Source organism: Coturnix japonica, chromosome 2 (assembly GCF_001577835.2).
Source record: "Coturnix japonica isolate 7356 chromosome 2, Coturnix japonica 2.1, whole genome shotgun sequence".
In the NCBI taxonomy this organism is placed as follows: domain Eukaryota; kingdom Metazoa; phylum Chordata; class Aves; order Galliformes; family Phasianidae; genus Coturnix; species Coturnix japonica.
Window position 1 is genome coordinate 28,185,526 of NC_029517.1, and position 25,148 is coordinate 28,210,673.

Sequence of the window (25,148 nt, forward strand, 5' to 3'; positions counted from 1 at the left end):
TAGGGACAACTGAAGCAAGGGGAAAGCATTTACTGTCCTCACTAAGAGGATCAAGTGCTGATAAGCAGACTCTGGGGGATTGGAAGACAGGTTTACTCCTCCTTCTCCCACAGGGACTTCTCACAGTAGCTCCAGGCCCCTCTCAGTCTGCACAGTGATGATAAGGCACAGCTGAGACCCCCATTAACATCATCTGCTTCTGAAACTACCTGGAATATATCAGCATTAGCAAGTCCCACCCACCAGAGCAGTGCTTTGAGTGGGGTCAGGCTCCTGACACATGCTGTATTCCCCTTGCAAATGCTATGAGGGGTTTCAGGACTGTATGACTGAAAGTATGAGTACGAAATACACCAGTGAGGAACAGTGAGGGTAAGTGAAAGACAGGAAGGCACAGAGCCCAGCTTCATTAAGGTAGTCTTTATATTTTGAAAAGCAATATTAAAAAACACTGGAAAATGCAAGATAAATGTAACAGTTGCTTCTACAAGTTTTAACCTTGTATTGCTTGGCCATTTTGACATATAAATTATTGCTTACTAGCTCTCATAAATACACAACACAATTAATATGTACAGAGGCAGACAAGCATGTAAGATGAGAAGGAAAACATTGGCGACGTTGATTCTAGTAAATCAGATTATTTCATACATACCGAGTCTCATAGCGGTGGATAACTACTAGCTGTAGTCCCTGAGAAGTTAGGTAAACACCTTGGTTTGGGATTTTCTATTTCATTACTCTTAATGCAAGCTGACAGCATTATGGCACTCAGAGAGAACATAACAGGCAGGTGTTCTTCCTCAGCCCACTGACTTCATCCCAGTACTTCTTAACGGTGTAATACAATGACAATAAATAGGCTATGCAAATAAATATTACTCTGCTAAAATGTTTAGTATTTACAACTTTCTTTATCAGTTTACAGCCACATCTTTTTGTTATCAATACTCCCTTTTATTTTTTTCTTGCCAGTGTCATGCAAATGGAGTTAACTTTTACTTCAGATGGGGCTAGAATTAAATGTGTCATGGAAGCCTTTTCCTTTGTTTTGTCTAATTATTCCTCCTAGCTACTCATGCAAATAGGCCCAGTATCTAACCATAACCATAGGTGTGACTGCCGTAAACTCAGAAGATTCATTAATTTCATCCACGTAACATAAATTGGAGGGGGAAGAGTGACTTAAAACTCACAGTGTTACCTGTGCTGGGCCCTGGCAGAGACTGTGTGGGACCCCCATCTCATTCACTTTACTTCTCATTCACCAGCTACTCTTTAAAGTGCCTGCCTGACTGCAGCTCAGCTCTGCAACACTTCAGTTGTTGAAGGAAGACTCTGTTACAGATTACGTCTAGATTTGGGTTATTTGCCTTTCCTTTAAGGTAACAGTTGGAAGATCTATCTTTGCAATGTGACACCTACGCATCAAAGTTGGGCCTCCAGACCACAAAGTCATATTCAAATAAGAAAGGCCACTATGAAAATTAACTCATCAAGTTTTAAAGAATAGCCCAGTTAGCCATAACACAGATAACGTGCTTAGTGCTGGCTGTGTGCCTTCAAACTGGTTTTCTGCCAGCTATAAGGGCTGACAGCACCCAATTCAGTGTAGAGTTGCAGTGTGCAGAAAGCCAGCATCCAGCCTGGCCTGGAGCCCACTGGTGCAGCATTACCCAGCCACTGACTGCAGTCAGTGAGATGCCTTCAGGTTGGCTTCAGCACGCTTTCCAATCAATGCCTGAGCAGTCATCTTTTTTTCCCCCTCTTCTTTAATTTCCTTCATTTATCTCTGGCATTGCCTGTGGCTTCATCAGCAGTAACCACCACAGCTATCACAGAGCTGAATGCAGAGAAACAAGGTACTTTCTTATGCTCCCTCTCCCACATGTTTCAACAAAACAACTCGTGGAGCAGAGTATTGTATGAGCACAGTGCATGCAGTCGGGTCCAAGCTCTTAAAAATAATGCCACATAATGAGATTTCACAAGGGGGAGCTCAAAAACCAGCAAACAAAGCAAGTAATACATCAGGGTGGGGATTCAAGGAGTGCTGTAGCCAGGGGAAGAATTGCAACAAAACAAGAAGCAAACACAACCCGTGGTTTGTGTTCTTACACTGCAAAAGGAGCCCAGTGCAGGTAGTGTCCTCATCTGAACAGTTTTGGTCTGTTTGCACAAAAGAGTTATTTACAGTATGTGCAGTCACATCTACAGAAGAACGTAGCAAATTTTTACTCCATGGCCAGCAAGAGTTTATTTTTTCTTTTTTGTTCTTTTCACTGGGTAAAAAGAAGATTTTTTTTTTCTAAAAAAAACAAAACAAACCAAAACAAAAAAACAAACAAAAAATTATATAGGATTTGATAATAACAAAGTACAAGCAAATACATTTCTGAAACATCTGTTTCCTTTACAATAGATCTATACAGTATTTCACAGATGGGAAAACTGACTGCATTCTACAGATTCCCCCACAGACTACCTGTTAAAGCTGTTCTTTAATCCCTTTAAACCAGAGATAAAACTATGATGAAGAGCGTGCTACTTCAGTAGACCCTCATGTCAGTAGAGCAGCATCTTCTTGGAAGTCTTCCTCATGTGGAACACATGCAATAGAGAAAGGCAAAGCAGTGCAATGCATCCACCTCCCTGCTCTGCAAAGGGACTGTTACGTCAGAGTAGCACTCTGCCTATTGCCTGTGGCATACACCAGATTATTTTGGGATAACTTCTTCACACTAAAAACCAGAGCTGCGGTGATAGTGGTGCTTAGGCTTAGGTCAGTCATACATAGGACATTAGAAATGCCATCTTGGTATGTGCTCAGAATTACTTTCAGGTATGTGAAATTGAAGAGGACCTTAATAATGAGAGCCTGCTGTGTATGCAGGTGCTTCCCTGGTATCCTGTAAGGGGTACCCCGCTGCTCCTTAGAAACTGGAAGTGTGCACAAGTGAGGTGACGTTTTGCCTGATGGAGTGGAGTATTTCCAGAAGGTTAGTTAGGAAGGTAGGTGAGCCTAGACATTGCCTTGGAATAGACACAATGCAGGCTGTAATCTAAGCTGATAAAAAAAAAGCTCCTGCTATAACAGTTTATTACACATTATCTGCAGGACCTGATACTAAAACTGAGATAACTGAAAAGGAAGAAATTCATGTATTTTTTGTGTACAAACAATCGTGTGTCCAGAAACCGCAACAAAAGTGGATTGGCTCTGATAGTGTATTCTATAAAGCAGGTGCTTGAGGGGCCAGAACAGTATCAGCTCTTTAGTTCTGACCTCCAGATCATGACAGGCTTGAGTTTCACCTGGTGCGCTGCCTTTTTATGTTTCCATTCCTGGTTGTCTGCATTTATCTCAAACAAGATGTTCCGGTGACTCAGGGGAGCTGCACGGATTGCACAGTATTTTTGGCAGCCTTGAATTAGCGAGGTACGTACTGCGATGAACTGAGAATCCCCTTGCTGCATGTTGCTTGTGGAAATGTTTTGCTGCTGTGACACGACGCTTCCTTTCTTTCTAATACTGGCAAAATCTGCATTGAAAACTACACTGGACCAAACAATATTTTCACAGAAACCAAGCTCCTGAGCTCAAAGAATGCTGCTCCATTTGGTGACAAGTGGGGATGGCACCAAGCTTGCCCTGCAGCTCTGCGAGTAGCTCCTTTGCTTGCTCTGCCTGATTTTCCTGTGCATGTTGTGTGAGCTACTGATAAAACTCAGTAAACTGTTCTCATATAGGGAAGCAACATGCTTAGCATAAACATTCACTTAATTCAAAGTGCTGCAGTTACAAGGTCTACGAAGCTGTGTACGCTCACGCTCGCGGCTCTATCCTGTGAGAAAGCTCAAAGAGAGCTTGCTGGTTGTCGATGACGTGCAGGTGGTGGATGTATGGCTTCAGTTCGTGATGCTCTTTCGAAGGAACTTCATTACCTACAAGACAGAGAAAGAGACTGGGTCAGAAAGCCAACCCTTGCCTGCTTTGCATTTCTGTGAGCCATCACAGCACCTCCAAGTCCCCTGTGTGCCACCATGTCAAGTGCTGCACAGCGACTCAGAAGGCAGCTGTTCTTTTACAGGTGCTTGAAAGGTTAGAGGAGCTAGATTTGCAACTTACAACATGAAGGGTGGCTTAAATAGAAGATAGTTGTGCCTGGCATTAGCCTGGGGAACTCACTGCCTGTGAAACCTTCCAGCAGTGCTGGTGACCAGCAGAAATGGAACAGAAGAGCTGCATCCAAGGCTGCTGAGACACACTGAGTCAGGCAGACAAAATGATGAGATACATTGCCCTGTGCTGCTGACTGCTGACAGGCTGTCGAAGGTCGAAGAGCTCTGCTCTAGTCCATTAATAATATTGCCACCAATTAAAGAAGAAAATGCTCAAGACTTCCAGAACCAATCAGCTTAACCCACACACTCCCTCCCCCTCTCTTTTGTTTCATTATCATCCTTTTTTTCCACACTCTCCAGCTACACCAACAGGCTTTCCAGGAACCAACCATCCTCCTTGACTCTAATGAGCACTATTTGAGGCAGTGTAACACTGGATGTCAAAGCAGCAGCTTCTGCATACAGCTGCTAATGGTGCTCCTGGGCAGCAATTTTCAGGAGCTATTTCCAAGCACTTCTCTGACTTCAGAAATGTGGGTGAGAACATGAGAATGTGATAAATCTGTGTCAGAACACGTCGGTGACCTTTCTGTTCTTGGGGAATAGGCTCGCAGCAGCTGTGCTGAACACACTGAGGAACATTTGTATTTCTCATTAACACTTGAAATTACAAAAGCTTGAACTATGTTATTTGTTCAGGCTGCTTTGCTTGATTTTGGAAACACTATTATTTGTTTTCAGGATTTAGTATGTACAAATAAAATATTATTTCCATTAAAAAGGCATTTCAGTCTTCCTTGGAACCTAATCAGCTTCTAATCCGGAAACATTTTGGCCTGCACGCTAAATACACTTGATACAGTTCATAAGCAATAACAAAAAGCCTTGCTTGCTTTTGTTTGATTTTTTTTCCTACAGCAAGATGCCTGCCACTCTCAGGCCAATCTGGGAGTTGATGCAGTAGAAAGATTCACAATCCTAAGAGCAAAATAAGCCCACTAGAAAAGGAAACTGTCCATAAAGTCTCAATAAATATTCAGTGAATTCATTTCATGCCTAAACGAATATAACAAAAAATAGAATGCCTACAGGGATATTTGTAAAAGCTGCTTCTTAAATGCCAGCTTCGCAATAAATCAAGTCTGCAGTAAAATAAAATAACAATCATGCACTTCAAACTACCAGATTATAAGATAAATCTTGGGTATTAACCTCAGATTTATGTTGAAGTGTTTACAAAACCACTAAAATATATATATATAAACAATGAAAGATTTACAGAGAGGCAGCAAAACAAAAAGAATCATGAAAGGAACCAACGTTATCATTTCATAATGGCAAATAAGAGGCATTCTAACTTACAGAGGTGCAGTTTGGATTAATCACTATTTCCTTCAGCACCTGGTCTAACTGAATAAAAACAAAAAAAAAGGCATGCCCTTCTCCTTCTCCCATTCTTTATATATATCTATGTAACACAAAAACCATAATGGCAAGCAACCTTTGTTTAATAAAAACTGTGCATACGTGCAGTAATTTTATAGAACAAAGTGTTCAATGGAGATCTTAATAGTACCTATCATTCTCCAGAGTACATTATTAATAAGTACCAATTTTTAATATTCTTTTTGTCAGGGTCTGTGCTCTGTGCTGACAGCTGCTGAAAATACAGCTTAAAGGAAACGATTCAAATTCTTTTTCCCCAGCCATGAAAATCCTGCATTCAGGCTACAGCAAAGTTCTAAAGCTCTTTGGACAAATTGTTTTTAGTGGCCTCAGTTTTAGTCATTACATGTTTAGTGTTTCTGGCTTAAAAACGATAACCACTTCCTCAAATAGTGCTGTGTTTGTCCCCTTCCTGCACTTAACCTCTCTGCAGAGAATGAGAAATGCTGAGGAGGAGAAAAACAAGGTTTTTCCTCTGTTAGCAAAAAACAAATCAAGGTAGGGTCGTCTGGCATGGGTCCTTATGGTCAGATTCTCCGGTGTCTAATAGCACGGAAAGAGAAAAAAAAGAAGCCTTTGCTTCATAAGCTCTCCAGTATCAAAAACAAGCTGAGCTCATCTTGCAGATTTTCTCTGTCATGGGCGCAAATGCAGCCAACTCCTTTGCACCTAGTCAATGAAACCCAGAGGATCTTAGTGTCTTCAAGACTTCAGCCATTGCATGGAATGTCCGTTAAAAAAAAGCAAGCAAATACTGATGGTGGAAATCAAGTGAAAAGCCATGGTAGAATCATAGAATCATGGAATCATCAAGATTGGAAAAGACCTAAAAGATCATCCAGTCCAACCGTTCACCTATTACTAATAGTTCCCACTAAACCATGTCCCTCAACACAACATGGTAATGAATAACATCTTTCAGCATCTGGAAGCCAGGACATCTCATAGATTTACAGAAAATATTGAGATAACTCAGTAACCATCAACCAGCGCTAAGGCTCTAAAAAAGCAAAACAAGTAACAGATTCTGGCTACTCACCAAACTGGTTATTTCTGCAATGTCTCAATGATCGAACTGTATCTGCAATCATGTGCTGCAAAGACAAGACATAAAACATCAGTGTAAAAGTCTGAGAGGGTTTCCGTCATTAGAAAATTCTGAAAAAACTCCCTGGCTTACACTGTAAAGCAAAAAAAAAATCAACTATAGTGAAGTAGAAAATGAGGAGAGTGGGAGAACAGGTCCTTATTGATATTGCACAGATTAAATAACAACTCCCTTAGAGCCTATGGCAAGGAGTAATGAAAACAACCATATAATTACTTATTTTGTTCCTGCGACTTCTATTAAACTGAAAGCCTACAGGAGGAAAGTCTTGCAGGTTGGCTGGATGCTTCTGATCCATCTCCTGAGTCTTGTTCACTACCTGGGGTTTCCAGTATTCTGCAATCTCTCCCTTTGTCTCCATGTGTCTAACTAGGCTGCAAGCCTTCTATGGCACAGATAACACCTCTGCGTATATCTGCATGCTGCCTAGTGCAATCAGGTCCCAGTATCAGGCAGTTTTCTGTACTGTGATAACCAATACACAAAAATAACAGCCCACAGCCCTGGATTGAGGAAGCACACTGACAGCTCTGTAGATACGCACCAAGAAGGCGATAGTGCAGGTACACCATTTAGAAAAGGTTGGTGCTAACAGGGATACACAACTCTCTTGTTCAAAATAGAGAATTCTGTCCCATTTTGACAGGTCAAAGTATAAACAGCAAAACACAAGGTACTTTCCACACTCACAAGATGACTACCTGCAGATCATGGAACAAAAGACAGTCCTAGGTAATTGGAACAGCATGCTCCATTGCAGAAGAAAAGAAATGATAGTGAACTAGTCTTCTCCTTTGTGGCTCTAAGAAGGATGTACATCCAACCAAAGAGGAAAGATTTTAAAGTTCTGAGAAAACAAAGCCTTGGGAAAATGAAAACTTGAACTTTGATTCTTCTTTCCAGTGCAATAATCAGAAGTAAGAAAAATCAGGAAGATTCATTCTTAGCTGCTAGTTTCTCCCATTTTCCTGTGGTGACAATGTACGTGGTTTCAGCAGCTCACAATCTCATGCTCACATTCCCCTGTGGTAGCATAAAAGCCATCTATGGATCACTGTTAACAGAATCATTATTGATCTGGAAGACTACTGCAACTGCCATATAGTAATGCCACAAATATGGTGGGGGAGGAGATGAGAGAGACCTGCCTTGAATATTCACTGAAACAATAGTAGTAGTGGAACTTGATGCTACATAGGAGATTTCTCTTTGGTACCTCACAATACTCATCTGCAAATATTTCTCCTTTGAGTTACAAATGTCTGTCCATTTTACTGTTCTAACAAGTCATAACTAATGATACATTATTACTATTATTACTATTATTATTATTGCTCCTCCCCTTCCCAACAGGAATAGGGAGAGAATCAGAAAGAAAAAAAAACAACTCATAGGTTGAGATAAAACTACTTACTGAGGGAAAAGGATAAAGATAATAGTTACAACAACATACATATATATGTATATATAAATGAATGTATATAACAAGGGATGCACAAGCAATTGCTCACCAGCCCTTTACCAATGCCAGTTAGCCCTCCAAGCAGCAGAAGAAAGCAAGATGAACCCTTCAGAACTCCTTTTGCATGATGTCATATGGTATGGAATATCCCTTCAGACAGCTAAAGACAGCTGTTCTAATTCAGTTCCCTCCCAGTCCTTGGGCCCTTTGCTGCATATGCATTGTCTCTGTACAACACTATTTAGCAGCAACTATAACATCAGAAGTGTTATCAACTTTTCTCCTATGTCCAAAAAGTAACATCATACCAGACACTCTGAAGAAAACAATTCAGTCCCTGATAAAACAAAGACAATGCAGAGGAAATACAAAGGTTTAAGGTTGGTTTCTTTCAGGCTCAGGTCTTCAACTTATGAAAATGGGGATTGTTCACTATAAATCAGCGAAGTGTACTCATTTTAACTAGTGTTGAAGTATTGCTCTTTTTATTTATTTGACTGCTTTGGTGATCTAAAAGTGAAAAAATAGAATTTAGCCAACAACTCTTCACCAAATATGGTAACTAATTTAAGCAAACTGCAGCTAGCAGTAATGATGTAACATCTCATGTGAACTGCTTGTATTCTTCTCACATCTCCGTCAAAAATAAGCAGAGGTGGAATGGATTAGCTGTCTTCAGCAGATTATCTTTAAGATCAGAATGACACAGAACAGCTCAACTCTTACCACCCAGAGAGCAGCACTTTCAGGACCTCTCCACAGGAGAGAGCTTATCACAAGCAAAACAGCACATCTTTCTTGGAATCTTCTTCATATTCCTTCTGTCAGTGAATAAGGTGGGTTTTCTGTTGTTGTTTTTTTTCCCCCTATCTCTTGTGTTTCATTCACCCTGCAATCATGGCTAGCTATTATGCTGACATCCCTACACTGATTATAGAGAAGTTCCACCATGATGTCCCTGACTTCACTGTTAATAGTGTGAGTACTGAGAGAGATACAACTTCCACTGATACTGATGCTATAACATTTTCCAGCTGCTACCCTTTGAAATTGGCTTTTAGAATAGATCCCATTATCTCACAAACTGTCATTCTTTGCTGTTTCACTCTTGGTAGTCACTGTGGGGTCCATCTCAAGACTGATTCTGGAGGTGATGGTCTGGCAGCAAAGAATCTATTTGTGTAACACCCTCCTAAAGCAGAATCCAAATCTCCCTTCTTTACTAGTCTAATTAGACTGCCTGTCCATTACCAGTTCTCTGGGATCCAACTGTAATATAAAAAATTCAGCATATTCAAATACAGTTTCCTGACTGTTTAAACAAATGCTTGCATACCATTAGTGTGATAAGTAACACCTTTTTTTGTGGGTTTTCAGCCTACCATCTACCTTGGGATCATTCACACTTCTTCAGCTGATGAAAGCAGAAAAGAATGGGCTTGGGAGTTGCAAAGATATTTGGGGTGTGCAGGTTGAAAATCTTCAGCTCAGTGCTGAATGTACAATGTGAGATGTCATTATCTAAGCCAGTAATGGCCACTGACCTGTATTAGGGTTTGCTGGAGTGTGGCTAAGACATGTCCTTGTTAAGATATGGGTGATGGCTGCCCACTGAAAAAAAACTGAAGCTACATTTCAATGAAGCAGCTCAGTAAATACAATGGAAATATCTTGAGGTGAAACAGTAAAAGACTATCTTTTCATTTATTCCTTCAGATTTTGTATAGGAAGAGGGTATGGAACTAAGTATGGATCTATTGTAAACTAGAGTTTACCCAACACGGAGTTAAATAAACCATTGCAATTCCTTCAACTTCTGCTATTACTGCAAAACATTACAGAGATGAAAGATCATTTCTTTTTCTCTTTGCAAATTCACTTCTTTATATTTTGAATTAACTTTGTCTTCACTGCAATCATGTCATGTCAAATCAAGTTCAGTCACGGTAGGATTGTTGTGGCCATGATGGTCTAAGAATATAAAAGAAGCAGGGATTGCAGTAAAGGATTATATATTTTAATAAGCCAACTGAAATTATTGGGAAAAAAAACCAATGGTTCAGACAAATCTTTCTTCTGGTCAGGTGTCTAATGCAGATCTGAAATATTTCATAAATATCTACTCGATTGAAGACATAATAAACCATCTTTGCTTTGAAATTCCTAAGTAGAAACTCTACACATTTATGACAGTGAGTAAGTTTCTTCCCCAAAGCAGTAATCTGCTATGGTAGAATAATTCTTTTCTTCTTTTTCTGCAACAGTAAATTTGCAGGTGAGGTTCAGTGGCTTGATCCAAACTAAGCAGGAGCCAATGTCAACCCTAATTTTTCTCAGAAGCCAGAAAGAGCTCAGCACAATGTAAAACATCCAGGAAGACTTCCTTGGGACAAAGCCCTTACAAATAGAAAAGAAACATGAGCATATACATGGTGATGTGTAATGTTTCTTGTTAAGTAAGCTCATGCACACAGACCTTAACAAGTGAACCACCAGGATACTTATACTATCTGAGTTCCAATTACACCCATAATAAAATGTCTTCTAAGCCTCCACTTCCATTGCTTGTATTCATATGTATACAGGCAGCCATGAGACAGCAGGTTCCTCAGGGCGTGATCTGACTAACAATTCCGAGGAAGCATCAGTGTCAGCAACACTCACCCCATCAGCATCACACACACCCTCCCCCATTAAAATGCCCATTTATCTTTTTGCATCAGAATGGTGAAATCCTGGCTCACTGAAGTCAATTAGCAAAGATTCCACCACCTCTGGAGACACAATGGTGACAGCAAGGACAGGAAATCTTACCAAGCAAGCCCAGCACACATTAAATGTATACATGATTGAACAACAAACAAACAAGGTCTGGCTAAAGCTCAAATAAGAATCAGATCTTTCGTATTCACTAAATTAATATGTGGGCCAGTGGGGGGATTTTAGTAACAATTACTGTGCATCAAGGGCTAGTTTAATTTACATGTTAATTGGATGAACTTCCAAGAGGCAATGAAGAAGAACATGCTAATGAGTTTTATGCAAACACCTAAAGGTCAAACAGTTAATGGACTTGGGACAAGAAAACCTTTCATTAAATGCAAATCAGTGTTCTCCAATTCTGCGACAAGATAAGGTGCAAAAATCAAGTAGAAAACACAAAAAAGGGGTCTCAGGTTCAAAAGTCAAAGTCCACATCTGCTTATAAGTTGAAGGACAATGTACATTATGATGGGATCTGAAAAAAATCAGTTCAACATCTGGATCACGAATAACTCCCTGTTTGCATGATCATTCTCAAACAAGTGTAAACATGTGGAGAAAACAGTTAGAAACAACTCCCCAGCAACAGCCATCTGGACTCACAGTCTCATGGCGCATCAGGAAGCAATCAGGAAGAACATTTTGGTTTTTTGATCAAATACACCAGCCCAACAAAACCAACATGTCTCCATACCAGCAGTGTTCAGATATATAACCTATGGCTTTCAGTGCTACAAAATGTTATCAGCAAAGACTTGGAGCAAATTAGACAATCAAATGTTCATTGAGAATGTCATGGCAGCACAGAGGTCCCATCATGGCTGGTGTAGAAAAGCCCAAAGATATTGAGTGGTCTTCCGTATGAGTTAGTACAGTGGTGCGTACATTCAGTTTAATTTACACTTCAGACATTCATTTATTCATCATCTAACCTAGATTATAAATTTTACTTCAGTCACAAGTGGTTAAACTAGAGATACCTTTTTGTTAGTGCCTTGAGACAACAGAAATGAGAGAAAACTGGAGAATGGAACTGAAAAGAAAAAGCCTAGGAGGTGGTGCAAAGGAATAGATTCCCCTGGGAATAAACTGAGCTGACTGTACAGCACTGATGCTGGGTACCTTTGACTTACCTTACCCACTTTACAGAGAAGCGGGGAGGGAGGAGTGAGAAGAGGAGCAGAAGAAGGGGTAGGGGAGAGTTCAACTGTCAGCTGTTTTATCCTGTTTGCTCTTCAAAGCAAAGTTAACCTCTGTTTACTTCCTCCTGATTCACTCAGATTAAACTCTTTTTAGTCATATAAGATAAAGATGGGAAAGGAAAGAACAGGAATTTCTGTGAAGAACAGGAACAATAAAATAAAGCTTACCAGCTTTTCAAAATTAACAAGGTTATCCAGAAATGTTTTGTTTCCTTCATGAATGAATGTTACATCTGAAAAAAAAAAAAGTTAAAGGAAAAGAATTATTTTGCAGGATTTTGTTTTTCTGTACAAATAAGTGATATTTCTAAACAGCAACTAAAAGGAAAAGATAGGAAAACATCCCATTAAAGATTATCATAACACCTTACAAAAGGCGAAAAAACCTTAGCATAATGATAGACACTACATAGACATCGTAACAAGAGGGTTTTCAAGTCAGAGCCCAGAATTCTTATTAAATCTGAATTCCCCATGGAGTGCATGTGGTGCAGAGAATGACTGGGTGCAAGAGAAGTACCCAGCATGACACATGCTTGCAGGATAGATCCAGCCATGATACCTGGGGCTGTGCCCAGGCTGGGACTGAGTCTCCAAGCTGTGAGCTCCACAGGGGCAGAGACACCAGGCTTGGGGGCAGTTCTGACACCCTTTCCTCTTTCTTCATTGCAACTCTCTCAAGTACCCCCAGGGAAAGCAGTGAGGTTAAATGAGAACCACCAAACTGGAGTTCATTGGAGTTCAAAAGCCTTGCGTGAGGTAGGTATTATGGCCAGGGAAACCTTAGGGAATCAAAACAGCCTTACACAGCGTTGTAGGGGAGGATTTGCAAAGACAAAAAAAGGTCAGTGGGAGGAAACGGAAAAGGTCTATATTTAGCTCCAGGAAGGGAACTGAACGCACTGTAATGGGTGAGAGGGGGGGAAAAAATAGTAATTAAAAAAAATCAGGCAAAACAAGTGCTGCTAAGATTATGATTATAACTGGAACTGGAGGTCATTTTTGTCTGTTTTTCTAATGCATATGAGGACACAAAGCAAGACTTGTCTGGAACATGAGATACCGAGGTCACAGGCAGACTTCGGCAGTGCATCCTCTGGATGACACAAAGCAGCACCACCACCAGACCCTTCGTCTCTCACTTTGGCCACACACTGCATGGATGTGTGCATGCCTGTGAGAACCGGGATGAGAGAGCACTGATCTAACAACATGGCACTGACACCATTCCTTGGTAAAAACCACAGCTCTCCCTGCTGAGGTGCCAGTCCCCAGGACAGCTGTGTAACTGCACATCTCAGGATCTCTCTGGGCTCCCTCTCATATCTACTTGGTCCCCTAGAATTGGGGGATTTTAGATCACAGAACCTGCAGCTGACACTGGGGGCTGCTTTATTGTCTCGCTCATCCTACTCCAAAACAGCCAACCTGATTTATTTCCTTTTGTTTTAAAGATTAGCTCCGTGCCTGAGGGGGATTTTGTAATTGCTTAGAATGGAAATGTTAATGGCTTAATACCAGCCTGGAAACCCAGAGCTGGGACTCATTAGGCAGAGCTCTGCCTGAGGGGTGCTGGAGAGCTGGGAGCTACTCAGGCACTCCTGAGCAAGTGGGGTAAGCATGGGGACACCCTGGGCATGCTTCCACCACCTCTTGCTCCTGGGCAGCACTCTGAGCATATGGAGAAAGGAGGGCACAGGACCAGATGCACCTTCTCCATCTTTGAGCACCAAGGGAAATGGACAGGGAAAGGACAAGGCTTCATGACCCTGCTGGCAGGCAGGCACTACTTGTCTCTGTATCAGCACAGTTAAAAAACGTCACCTCTAATGAAGAATCTCTACTACAAGCATAAATTTCCAGACAGCTTTTAAAGTCTATGACTGCAATGGATACCTCTGAGGGTGGAAGAAACAGAAATTTGCTTTGTGGCCAACAACTATGAGTCTAGATAAATTCAATGGAGCAGAAAATTGCATCTGAGCTATGTTGTAAGGGTACAACACAGCATTTTATTGCATACTTGAAAAATCTGCCTGACTTTCTAATGCTGTGTCTCTCTGTAAGAGAGCTCCAGGTTTAAAGTTAATTAACTTTAAAGGGACACTCTGAAGCTATTTCTCATTATTAGAGCAAGGTTCTTATTTCAATTTTTTAACTTGAAACTACTTCTATTCCTCTTGTGCTAAAATATAGGATTTTGTTGATTTATTAATGATTTCTGTGCTAACGTCATATAAATTGTTTTGCAAATAGTCTTAATACAAGCATGCTTGATGGAGAACAAAGTCATAGAACAGCCTGGGTTAGAAGAGACCTTAAGGATCATCCAGTTCCAACTCCCAGCCACGGGCAGGGCTGCCCAGGGCCAAACCCAACTTGGCCTTGAACACCTCCAGAGATGGGGCATCCATGGCTTCTCTGAGCATCCTGTGCCAGTGCCTCACCACCCTCTGAGTAAATTTCTTCCTACATCATACGTACTGTGCAATACATTGGGAATTGTCAGCCCTGGCAACATTTTCTTCTGGATCACCATACTGAAGACGCTTGCTGTGTTATTTTGCAATGTCTCTTCACTATACAGCACACTTCAGAGACACAAGATTGCGCTGCATGAATGCTTCTTAGGTGCGTGTTTTTTCACCCCTCTCAGCAGTGCAGTGCAAACATCATTACTACAAGTTACTTGTTCAGGTTTGCCTTCCTTTGAAGCCCTGATAATTATATCCAGCTGAATTAATGCAAACAACTTAGAAGCCTGCCAAGAGGAGAAGTGCCTTGCGGCTACCAAACCGTCACCGGCTTATTTGGAGAACTGTCTCCAAACATGTTAAACTTGCAGCAGTAGCAGGTTAGCAGAAACAGCCTAACGAGAACACTTTCGGAACACAGGAATAATCAAATGAATTTGTCACGTTCTAGACAAGGCGATTAATAATTAATGACACCGATATAATGGAATAACCGAGATACCTGCCACTGCACTCGCTGCCCAAGACATTGCGCTAGCAAGCGGTTTTGTCACACCTTTCAGCCTGCAGCAGGACTGAGATGCACAACCCATTCTCTCTGCTTTACAAAATGAGTGATGTCAGCTTGGCAAGGCCAAGCAAACCACACCAAACTGCAGTGGGGCACAGCATGGAAAAAGCTGTGAAAATTCCCACTTTCTTGTAGATTTCATTGAGTGTGCCACATACTTACCTAAATTCCAAATGAAAGAATAATCTCCTTACGAGTATTTTAACTAACCTCCACAAATTTTTGCACATGCGCTCAGGTGACAAAGAAGAGCAGATAAGCTTTAACATTACCTTTCAGAAGTAAGGGCATGAAGGGAATCTTCGGAGATTTCATTTTCTTGAATGCATCTCTGTAAGCTTTATGATTCAGCGAAGGGTCCTACAAAACCATTTGGGTAATAGAGAGAAAAATCAATAGGCTATAAAAAGAGCAATTCTAAATCCATTATCGGCTTATGATCCGAACACAACTTAGATACAAGAAGGTTTCTTCAGGAAATGAGGTAGATAAAGGTTTTCAAACTAGGTGGCTTCCTAAGCTGAAGAAGAAATGTAAACAATGAGAAGAACTGAAGTAATTATGTTCCTCTTGATGAAGCAGTTCTAAAACTGGAGTAAGCTGCAGAACCGATACACCTCAACTACTCCGTAATTTCCCCATGATTTTCTATTAGCCAAATTCCTTCAGCTTTCTTTCTAGCACAAAATGTTCCCCTAGAGCAAATTGCTGATAAGTTTCTTCTTGCGAAAAATACCCACAAGCTCACTCCACCCTCCCTCACAAAAGCAAAATAACAACCAAACAGAAACACCTATTCTCAGATCGATGAAACATACTGGACATTTTCAAAGAAAATAAGAGAACATGGTTCAGTGGCGTTGTGCAATTCAAAACCTCATCTCAATTTCCTCTCTAAACAAGTAGTTTTGTACAGCAGCTCACAGACAATCTTGAAAACACATTAATTAATAAAGGACTCATAGTGCAGCAGCATGACAATCGTTAAAGGCTGGATTTCACGCTCCCTGCACTAGGCAGCGATCTCACCAGGCACCCAGCTCTGACAGCCAGAGGAAACACTTGTTTACTCAGCTTTGATAATGGAGACAAAGATGCTTAGCTTCTGACTACTTTATTTTTATTTTATTTTTAAGTCAGCTGTCCTCCTTGTCTGAGATCTGCAGCACATTTCTTCGGACAGAGGATTAACAACCAGCAATAGAACAGTTTCCAAACTGATGATAATGGTGAACAGGTGACACGTTTGCCTCGCTCTGCCCTTCCTCCAGCTGTCAGGAGTGCAGCCTGTTTCTTTTTTGCTTTTCCAAGACCATCTCTGAGCTCTGGAGGGCTGCATGGCCTACAGCAAACCTCTGATCTGACACAACCAGGTTCTAGCTCCAGTGACAGGCAGGCTCAACGTAAATTAGAAAGAAGGATGGTAGGTAAAGACACACAACTCTGTTTTGCTGCCAGTGCTGTACTTACTGTCAAGCTTTCCAGTTCTGTGAAAAGTTTCTTGAACTTCCCAGGAATTTTCTGAAGTGGGGAACACAAAAAAAAAAGTAGGGCTGGTAAAAAATAAAGGCAAACAAACAAGAACAGAGAAATGCTGATTTATTTATTTTTTTCCCCACAGAATGGATCTGTGGATGCCGGAGCTGCTCTACATCCTGCAGCCTCCATACACAGTGTCCTTTTACAAAAAAAGCATATTAAAAGTTGCTTTTATTTACTTCCCATGATGGTGTCAGAGAACTCTCATAAAAAATGAGTACCTCATCTCTGATATCTCGTTCTAATCTGACAGGGAAGGATTCCTTGAGAGCCTAAGCACAAAATAGCTTCTTCCTTCATCCCTTGTATGCTAACGCCTACTCTATTCCATAAGCATCTGCTGGCTGTATCTCTAAGATGCCTTAATGGATTTACATCATTACAGCCAAAGCAATTGTTCTTTAATTTGAATTTTACTGCTGGTATTTCAGTAGGGTTTGTGGGCCTGAAAACATGTCTATTTTTTCCAGCTGTGCTGGATAGTCCAGTAGAAGTTACCCTTTTACTACAAATTCTGCCTCACTCATGTACCTAAGTACACCCTGACAGCCACAATGACACTACCAGGGAAGAGAGATTCAGAACAATTAAGATTAAGTGGATGTGCCGTATGATTAAAATGCTAAAGTAACTGGATATGGAGTTGCAATTGCACATTTTTCATATCTTCAATCAGAGAAAGTTAGGGTCATTAAAATACCGCATACTGTATAAAAAAAAAAGGTAGAATATGCTTGGGAGTACAGTGCATGTTTAAGAATTCAAGTGCAGAACCAACATAATTTAGTGTGTAAATGGTTGCTTAAATTTAGGTGGCTTCATTTACATGTGTAAGTAATTATAATTAATTTATAAACATTGCTCTACTTTCCAGAAGTCACATTACTAATGCAAATAACCTTCTGCTTTTGAAATTTGCAGTGCAGTGAAGTTGTTTCTTTTTTTTTTTTTTAAATGCCTGTGACTTCATAAATATTTCACACTCAGGAACTTGACATATTTACAGCGATACATATGCAGAGACACTGCTTGTTCAGACAAACAACACAGTTTGTTCTTCACAGAGAAGTCCACCAGAGGCACATGATCCCTGGAAGGGTCTGACCATACAGGAGAGTTCACTGCTACGTGAGCAAGAGAATCACACACTGTTGCCAATAATACTTAGTCTCTTCCAGTCTTCTACCACAGCCTAGATTAAAGGGATGAAGACAACCCATAGTGTGGAGCGAGGTATTTTAGAAACCAGAGACACATGGGGATTCTGTAATGCATGTATTTTTCCTCTATACTGTTTGTTCTATCTGTTATTTAAAGGTAGCCTCGACTATCTGAGTCCCTGCAAACTTAATCCCAAAGCAGCAGTCATTTCACTGCCCTCATTTCTCTTCATGCCAAAGTCACTGGCATATTCAGTGCTGTTTACATATGCATGATTTCATGTTTTAGATAGCTCTGCAACCCTCCAATGGCCACTGGGTTTCAGCTGCTGGTACTCAAAAGCATCTCCAAGGTACGCATCTAAGGCTTTGGGTCACAGTAAAGTTTCTCTACTGACTGATTTCAGCATGAAAAACAAATAATTAGGAAGAAAAGGTAATTCACCAGTACACAACCTACAAGAGAAATGGTTTTGACAGGATCTAAAGGATACAAAGATGTGTCTTACCTCCCAGGTCTGAGACAGCCGGCTGACAGATGCAGTGTTGAGACCCATAACAATGGCAAAGAATGAATTCAGATTTCTTTGGGCTTTACAGCTGTGGGATAAAAGTATGAATGTTGTATTCTGATTTTTTGTCCTCAGAATAAGAGATAAATGGAAAGCACAGGTATCCTAGGTTACTGAGTCCAATTTCAGCTCTCAGCACTAACATACAATCATCTTCCACGTAATGAACTCATTAAACATCCTACCATGGCCACCTGCAGTCTAGGTGATGGGGTCTCTAAGAAGTTTTTTAGCAAGTGTTCCATGTTTCATCAACCCTGTTGTTGGCAGGTTATTTTTCTTCCTTTGCTGTCGGAAGTAATTTTCCCTTTTCACTGTTCAAGTTACTCTCTTCTGTCCTTTACCATACAGAATAAATCCTTGACCTCCACTCTCTTGTATTATAAATATTTTCATCCTCTTTCTCATTTTTTCTGCAAACTGTACATCATTGGTTCCTTCAATTTCTCCTTGTGGCCATGGATTTAAGTCTATTTCTCCATATTGCTATTATTTTTCATTGAATTCTTTGTATTTCATTTTAACTTCCTTCTTTCCTGCTTACTGAGGAGAGGTAAAGAGACAGTGGGGAAGGAAGGAGGAGCACAATTACTGCTTTCCCTCTAAGTTCTTACATCTTTCTCCTGTGCAAGTATAAAATAAACATAAAGTATATCTACTCGGAACAGCATCACACTTTATCCTTGTCTTTAATTTGTCATCTATTATCACCAAAGGACCTTTGTCACAGCACTGTTCTTTACAATCATGCATTTATTTCTTCAGCTTGGTATTAGAATTCCCGAGCTGAATTACTTTGCATCTATCTAAATTAAATCTTATCCCACTGTTGTTTGCACATGCCACAAGGAGTCTTTAGATCATTCTTTTTTTCTTTTTTCTTTTATCCTCCAATGCATTTGCAATCCCTCATCATTTTTATTGTCTGAAAATCTGATTAATGTTCTTTTTACATATCCCTATAAATTAGCTGTAGTTCACACTAGTTTCAGTACTACTCTCTATGGAATTCACTTGATACCTCTATTCTTTGACATTTCCCTACATACAGTCAGTTCCTCCTTATTTCTAGTCAATTAGAAAATATGATATCTGGAAATCCTGAGCCCTTGTCAAAGAAGATTTCACTTCCATAGATTCTTGAAGATGGCAATAGACAGATGTATATTTTTGTGAGTACGAGAAAGGCAGAATCCTAAGATGATTTTAAGTATGAGTGAATCCACTGTCCTCACTGGGATTCATCATCAGAGAAAAATATGTGCCAGTGCTTTAAACTGGAAACTCTCCAGCACTTGTTACAAGTTTGCATAAAGCTCACACTCATCACTGCATACCATCTTTAGCTGGTGCCTCTCACTTAATTTCAGTTATCTTGAAGTTAATCCTGACTCTGTTGTTTGAGTTCTTTCATCATTAAAGCCAGGCAGCTCTCAGAGGTAATCCTCTGCGAAACAACAAAGGAGTCCAACACAAACTGGATAAACTGCTATTGGAGGACCCAATTCTCTCAAGGAATGGCAGAAAGAAGCTATGTATTTCAGTCAGCCACCCCTTGAGCAGCATGAAGGCATCTGTTACAATCCATTTATTCCAACACTGTGCTGAAATGCTTCTCTAACTCCTCTAGATGCTCATTTCTAGCAACATGCTAACTCATTTTCTCTATCAAATCACTTGTTTTCTGTTTTAGACTTTCATCAACAGAAGAATAGACATCTGTGTGTCAGTAACTGTCTCTCCTTAAGTACTGACATACTTGTGTTAAGCCTTCCATCTTCTACAGGTGGAGTTCCCTCAACAATGAAGCACGCAAACACACACACACACACACACACACACACTTAACATAAGATCTCAGATCATTATAGTATCATAGTATCATAGTCTAGTGCGGGTCTGTTATTTTGCTGACAAAGTGGAAATCAGAGAGAGCCTCCTTGCTGATTCTGAGGGAGAAGGAAGCAACTTGAACTGCTCAGAGCTCCCTGCCTCCCTCCATCATAAATAAAACAGCAGGGCTGCTTGGATTGTGCCTCTGCTTGGAACACTATCCCTGTACCTTAACTGTTTCCCCTTTATCAGCTCTTCCAGAACTGATGAGATACAATCATATTTTTGCTTGGAAACATGCTTTCCAGAATTAAAAAACAAAAAAAGACCTCAAGCAAACTACACTTTGTTCTCTCTGCATATCTGTTATGTCAAAATCTACATGCTGGGTGATGGGTGCTTCTTGAATGCACTGGGAGAGCTTGTCTATCATTTACTGACAACTGTATTTAGTTTCCACAACTTGGACTACCCACTTCACAGACATGGAATTAACTGAGACAGAGCAACATTCTAGTCTAGAAACAAATGTATCTACACTCATGTGGGACAGAACCATTCACTTTCGATGTAATTGGGCCAAACATGGCCATTGATAAGGCATTACCATATACCATAGAACTTACAAACTAAATCAGATCACATTTATGAGTTACACAAGATTAGATTAGGAGAATTAATTTTGCCAAAGGCACTGCTTCAGCAGACAACAGGCTTTTGTATGAAACTGCCTTGCAAATTAAATCAATCCAGTTGATGAGGGGAACAAATTATACATTCTCCATGAACATGCATATTCAAATACTGCAAAAGACCAACAAGTGGAGAAAGAGGCAAAGAGAATGGCTGCACGTATTTAAACTGCTCTGTTCCCTTGGTTACCAAAATAAGAGCGATTTCAGAGGAAAAAAGCTCTCTGTGTATACTACATATACGTATGCTGTTCCAAGGCACAAAATAAATGCCAGTACTACTTACTAATAGTGCAAGAATAGACTGCCAAATCTCATTAGTGAACAACTGTCCTGCTCCAATAAATTAAAGAGTACTCCAGACACGATTGTATACAGCAACAGATTACTGCAGCTAGTTTCCTTGCTTGTTAGACCTTTCACATTTAAAACAGAAGGTTCTGTTTTCTTACAGTCTTCGGTGAATAACAGTGTTGCTACTCAAATAGCTTTATACTGGAGTTCCTCAGGTTATCCCTGCAAAGATCCCTTCTATGGAAGGAGATATTTCTGCAACATCATCTGCTGGGAAAGAGTTGTACATTGTATTTTCCACCACATCTAGCTTCAACAAGTCTGTGCTGTTATTGTTTATGGGCTGTTTCACCTAAGTATGCTTACTACACTGTAAACTGTTTTTTGCCTTTGCTCTTGCACCTAACTCTCCCAATAAATATTCATGTAATGCACATATTCAAGGCTTTGTATTGTAATTTTAGAAACTTACTGGGCAGCAATCTTGATGAACTTTTTGACTAGCTGTACACGTTTGCAGAGCTGGCTGCAGAGAAGTATCTCAGTGGCAACCCAAAGCTGGACTTCGTTGCATCTTTGAAGTAGAAGACTGAGATTCTCAGTGTTTTCAGCACTGCCCTGTCTGCTGAACGTGAAGTATATCAGCTCTTGCTGGAAGACATGAATAACAAAGAAAAACAGTTTAAATGTAAATAGGGCATGATTTAGTAACAGATGGCTATTTTTTATTGTCCACGGGCCAATCACAAATGATTCATGCTTCAAATCCGGTTTAGCAAAGTCTAGAGCTGTATTTCAGTATGTAAGTGGACTGAAAGTCCTGCAACACTCCTTGTGAGATTTCTTGCAGTTCCGCATGTGGTTACACCAATCTGTCTCTTTCTGTATTTCATCACTCCTACCCTAGTGTGAAAAAGCAGCCATATAAGAGTACTGAAGAGTCTGAAAAATTTCCACTCTGATTTCTTTTTAAAAATGACTGACTTTTCATGAATAGAAGAGCTGCTCTTGCCTTCTGTGCAATAAGCCTTGTCTAGCTCTAGTTTTTGTGATTAATCTGAATAAAAGAACATGAAATGAAATCTGATGAGAAGCAGAAGAATTCCCATGTTGTTTTCTCAAAAAAGCCATCACACTTTTCAGTGAGTGATATTTTCAAGTGACGTTTTGCAGCATGAGCTGTTTTACTCAGCAGCTCACACCAGAATCTATCAAAGTTGCTGAAATAATCCAATGGACACTGAAGTGGGTTATTATACCCCTTTATAAATCCTGTCCGATATTTTTTATCCCATTGAAGCCAAACCAGGGCAGTATTATGAACATCTAAAGTTGCTGAAATATTGTATGCTGTTGCAATTAAAGCCATATCAAGGATGCCTATTTGTGGAATCACATATTTAATGGAATAATGTTGAATGCAAAGCACAACCTGCATAGACAACACATGAATATGAATATTTTTTGAGAATAATCATGATTTTTTAATTTCTTTAGGCAGATGTCAGTAAAACCCATGAGATATGCAGGGGACATGAGATGCATCACCACAGGGAAGCTAAAAACCTTTGACAAACTTTTTTAGTATCAAGGATTACCGCATTGCTCTTGGATCTGATTCAGTTAACATCACCACAGAGAAATCACACTGTCATGGTGATGAACTAAGAGCCAAGAATGCTGATGCTCCAAAACACCAGTGCAACTTCAAAACCCAATAGCAACATAGTATTTTACGACAGTAATATATTCAGAAGTGGACATGATGCTGCTCACCTCATGAATTGCATTGAAGAGGCTCCAGTCAAAGTTGGTTAGTTCTAAGGCAAGATCCCAGGTGTTGATTCCCAAAATTCTCACAGACCGTTGCTGCAACTCTTCATTTTCAGCAAATGGGTTCTAAATTAACAGACAAGAACAAAAAATCCCGAGGAAGTGCCAAAAGGTTCAAAATGAAACAGATTCTAGACCAAGGCACAAAACAAAGCTGAGTAAGTAATGTTCCCTAAGTGCACTGAGGGTTTTTCTTCTTTCCACATTAATTAAAATAGGTGAGTGATAGCCTGTTTAACAAAGAGCTTGAAAAAGAAATGGGTCAATAGGATTGATTATGGCCTATCGGACTAGGACTTCCCACTCTCTCTCTAAACCTTGAATATAAAAAAAATGACCAAACAAGTAATGAACATAATGAAAATTTGATCCCTGAAATTATCAGAAAACAGATTTTGAATTAAGACACCAAAATTTCACTATCACTGCAATACCAGGTTTAGAACAAATTCACAAAACTTGCCACCAATAAACATATGCTTACAAACAACATAAATCCACCTGTTTTATGATTAATTTACTCCAGCTGCAGTTGCCAACAACACAGTACACCTTGAATCATAAACGTTACTCAGGTTATTACTGTGGAGTTCACAGGCACTGCTGGTACTAAGGGTCATTTGACATAGCCATTATTAGCTCTGATTTTCAAAGGTTTGTATTTCTCTTGGGTTTTTTACCTCATCAGTCTGAAACTTGGCACATGAACCATCTGTCAAGATGAAAAATTATTCTTATCAGTTAAGCCATTACTTTGGTGCTTTATTTTTGACAGTTACAGCAAGTTTTGCCATTTTTATTATGCAACTAATGAAACTAGATTGGTTGTCACCTGTCCACACTGCAAACCTTTCCTTAATGCTGGCATTTTTAGAGGAAGCTAAAATGCTGGAGATAATGGGGATGACGGATTACAATGATATCAGCATGTCAGCTCTTCAGGGCACATTGATCCAACAAAATGTAAATAGACATTTCTCATAGCTAGGGTGAATGCACAAATGCTAGTGCTGACAACACATGAAAGTCAGCTGCAATACTGTCCCCATACATTCTTTCCTCAAAGTGAATGAATAATTAGCAGAAAAGACTAATTATTGGAGTTACTGCCTCGCTGAGGCTTTAGGAAATCAGCAGGGAGAGAGATTTTGCAATCTCAGTTTTGGAGGACAGCACAAATGAGAGAACCGCAGCCCTCCAACCCCCTCCCCTCTCTGGCACCAGAGAGACAGAAGGAAGGGGAGATGACAGCAGCATCAATATAACCACATGGATACCACAACACCGTAGCCATGCCAATGCTCAGTAATTTTCATATAACTCACTCTGTATCTACATGGAGCAATTCTGTATTCACATGTTATGTAGAGTTTATCACTTCCTACAGTTCTGTACCAGCCATTTTAAGTACTGTACAGACACGAGGCCAAAAAAAAAAAAGCTATGTGAGCTCTGAAGTAATCCTCATCCCAGTCAGTCCTGTACAAGCACAAGCCAGCTTTTCCGGACTGACGTAGATTGAAAGATTTAAGCTCTATAGAAGCTTTGGTCTATTTGAAATTGATGAACAAATTCCATTACTGCTCAGTCAAATAACTGCTGTTAATGCAAGATTTTATTTCTTCCAGGTATAGAACAGCTCAGTAAGCTCCTCTAAGGAACTAAGAAATAAATTACATATTGAAAAACCCTTCTTACAGGAACACTAAGCCCACGATCTTGCATCAGACATTTCAAAAATGGGAATACAAAATACATATCCTTACCAAAGAATCAGTCAGGTCTCTTCGGTAGACAAACATACGACTGGATGACTCATAAGATTTTGAGATGGCCAAGTCATTTGGTTGTAGTTCATGTTTTTCTTTAAAAATAAAACACAGAAGCTTCAGAAAAGGAGTATAAGCTTTCTTAAGGAGTACAAATATGAGAAGAACATTACAGTTATATTTTAAAAGTCATATCAGCTTCTTAGAATGTAACTCAGCATCAAACACAATGCAATGCCAGGAATGGGTTCGTCATTTCCACAATATTCAGAACAATAAAAGTAAGCTGTCTCTGATTCTAGACT

At 40.0% G+C, this 25,148-nt stretch overlaps 1 protein-coding gene across 6 annotated transcripts in view; it reads right to left on the minus strand.

Annotated features, from left to right (window-relative positions):
* Positions 1 to 405: 405 nt before the first annotated feature.
* Positions 406 to 25,148, minus strand: part of RAPGEF5 (Rap guanine nucleotide exchange factor 5) — a 142,728-nt gene continuing 117,985 nt past the window's right edge. For 5 of the 6 annotated variants that reach the window (XM_015853739.2, XM_015853738.2, XM_015853742.2 and 2 more), the window contains 9 exons: positions 24,841 to 24,938; positions 23,018 to 23,140; positions 21,714 to 21,892; positions 18,360 to 18,450; positions 16,622 to 16,672; positions 15,424 to 15,511; positions 12,275 to 12,339; positions 6,611 to 6,665; positions 3,693 to 3,945 (listed from right to left, as the gene is read on the minus strand). In XM_015853739.2, the coding sequence (XP_015709225.1) occupies positions 3,827 to 3,945; positions 6,611 to 6,665; positions 12,275 to 12,339; positions 15,424 to 15,511; positions 16,622 to 16,672; positions 18,360 to 18,450; positions 21,714 to 21,892; positions 23,018 to 23,140; positions 24,841 to 24,938 (869 nt within the window). In that variant the 3' untranslated portion in view covers positions 3,693 to 3,826. Of the gene's footprint in view, positions 3,946 to 6,610; positions 6,666 to 12,274; positions 12,340 to 15,423; positions 15,512 to 16,621; positions 16,673 to 18,359; positions 18,451 to 21,713; positions 21,893 to 23,017; positions 23,141 to 24,840; positions 24,939 to 25,148 lie in introns of all 6 variants that reach the window. The other variant, XM_015853736.1, reaches the window with a different exon arrangement.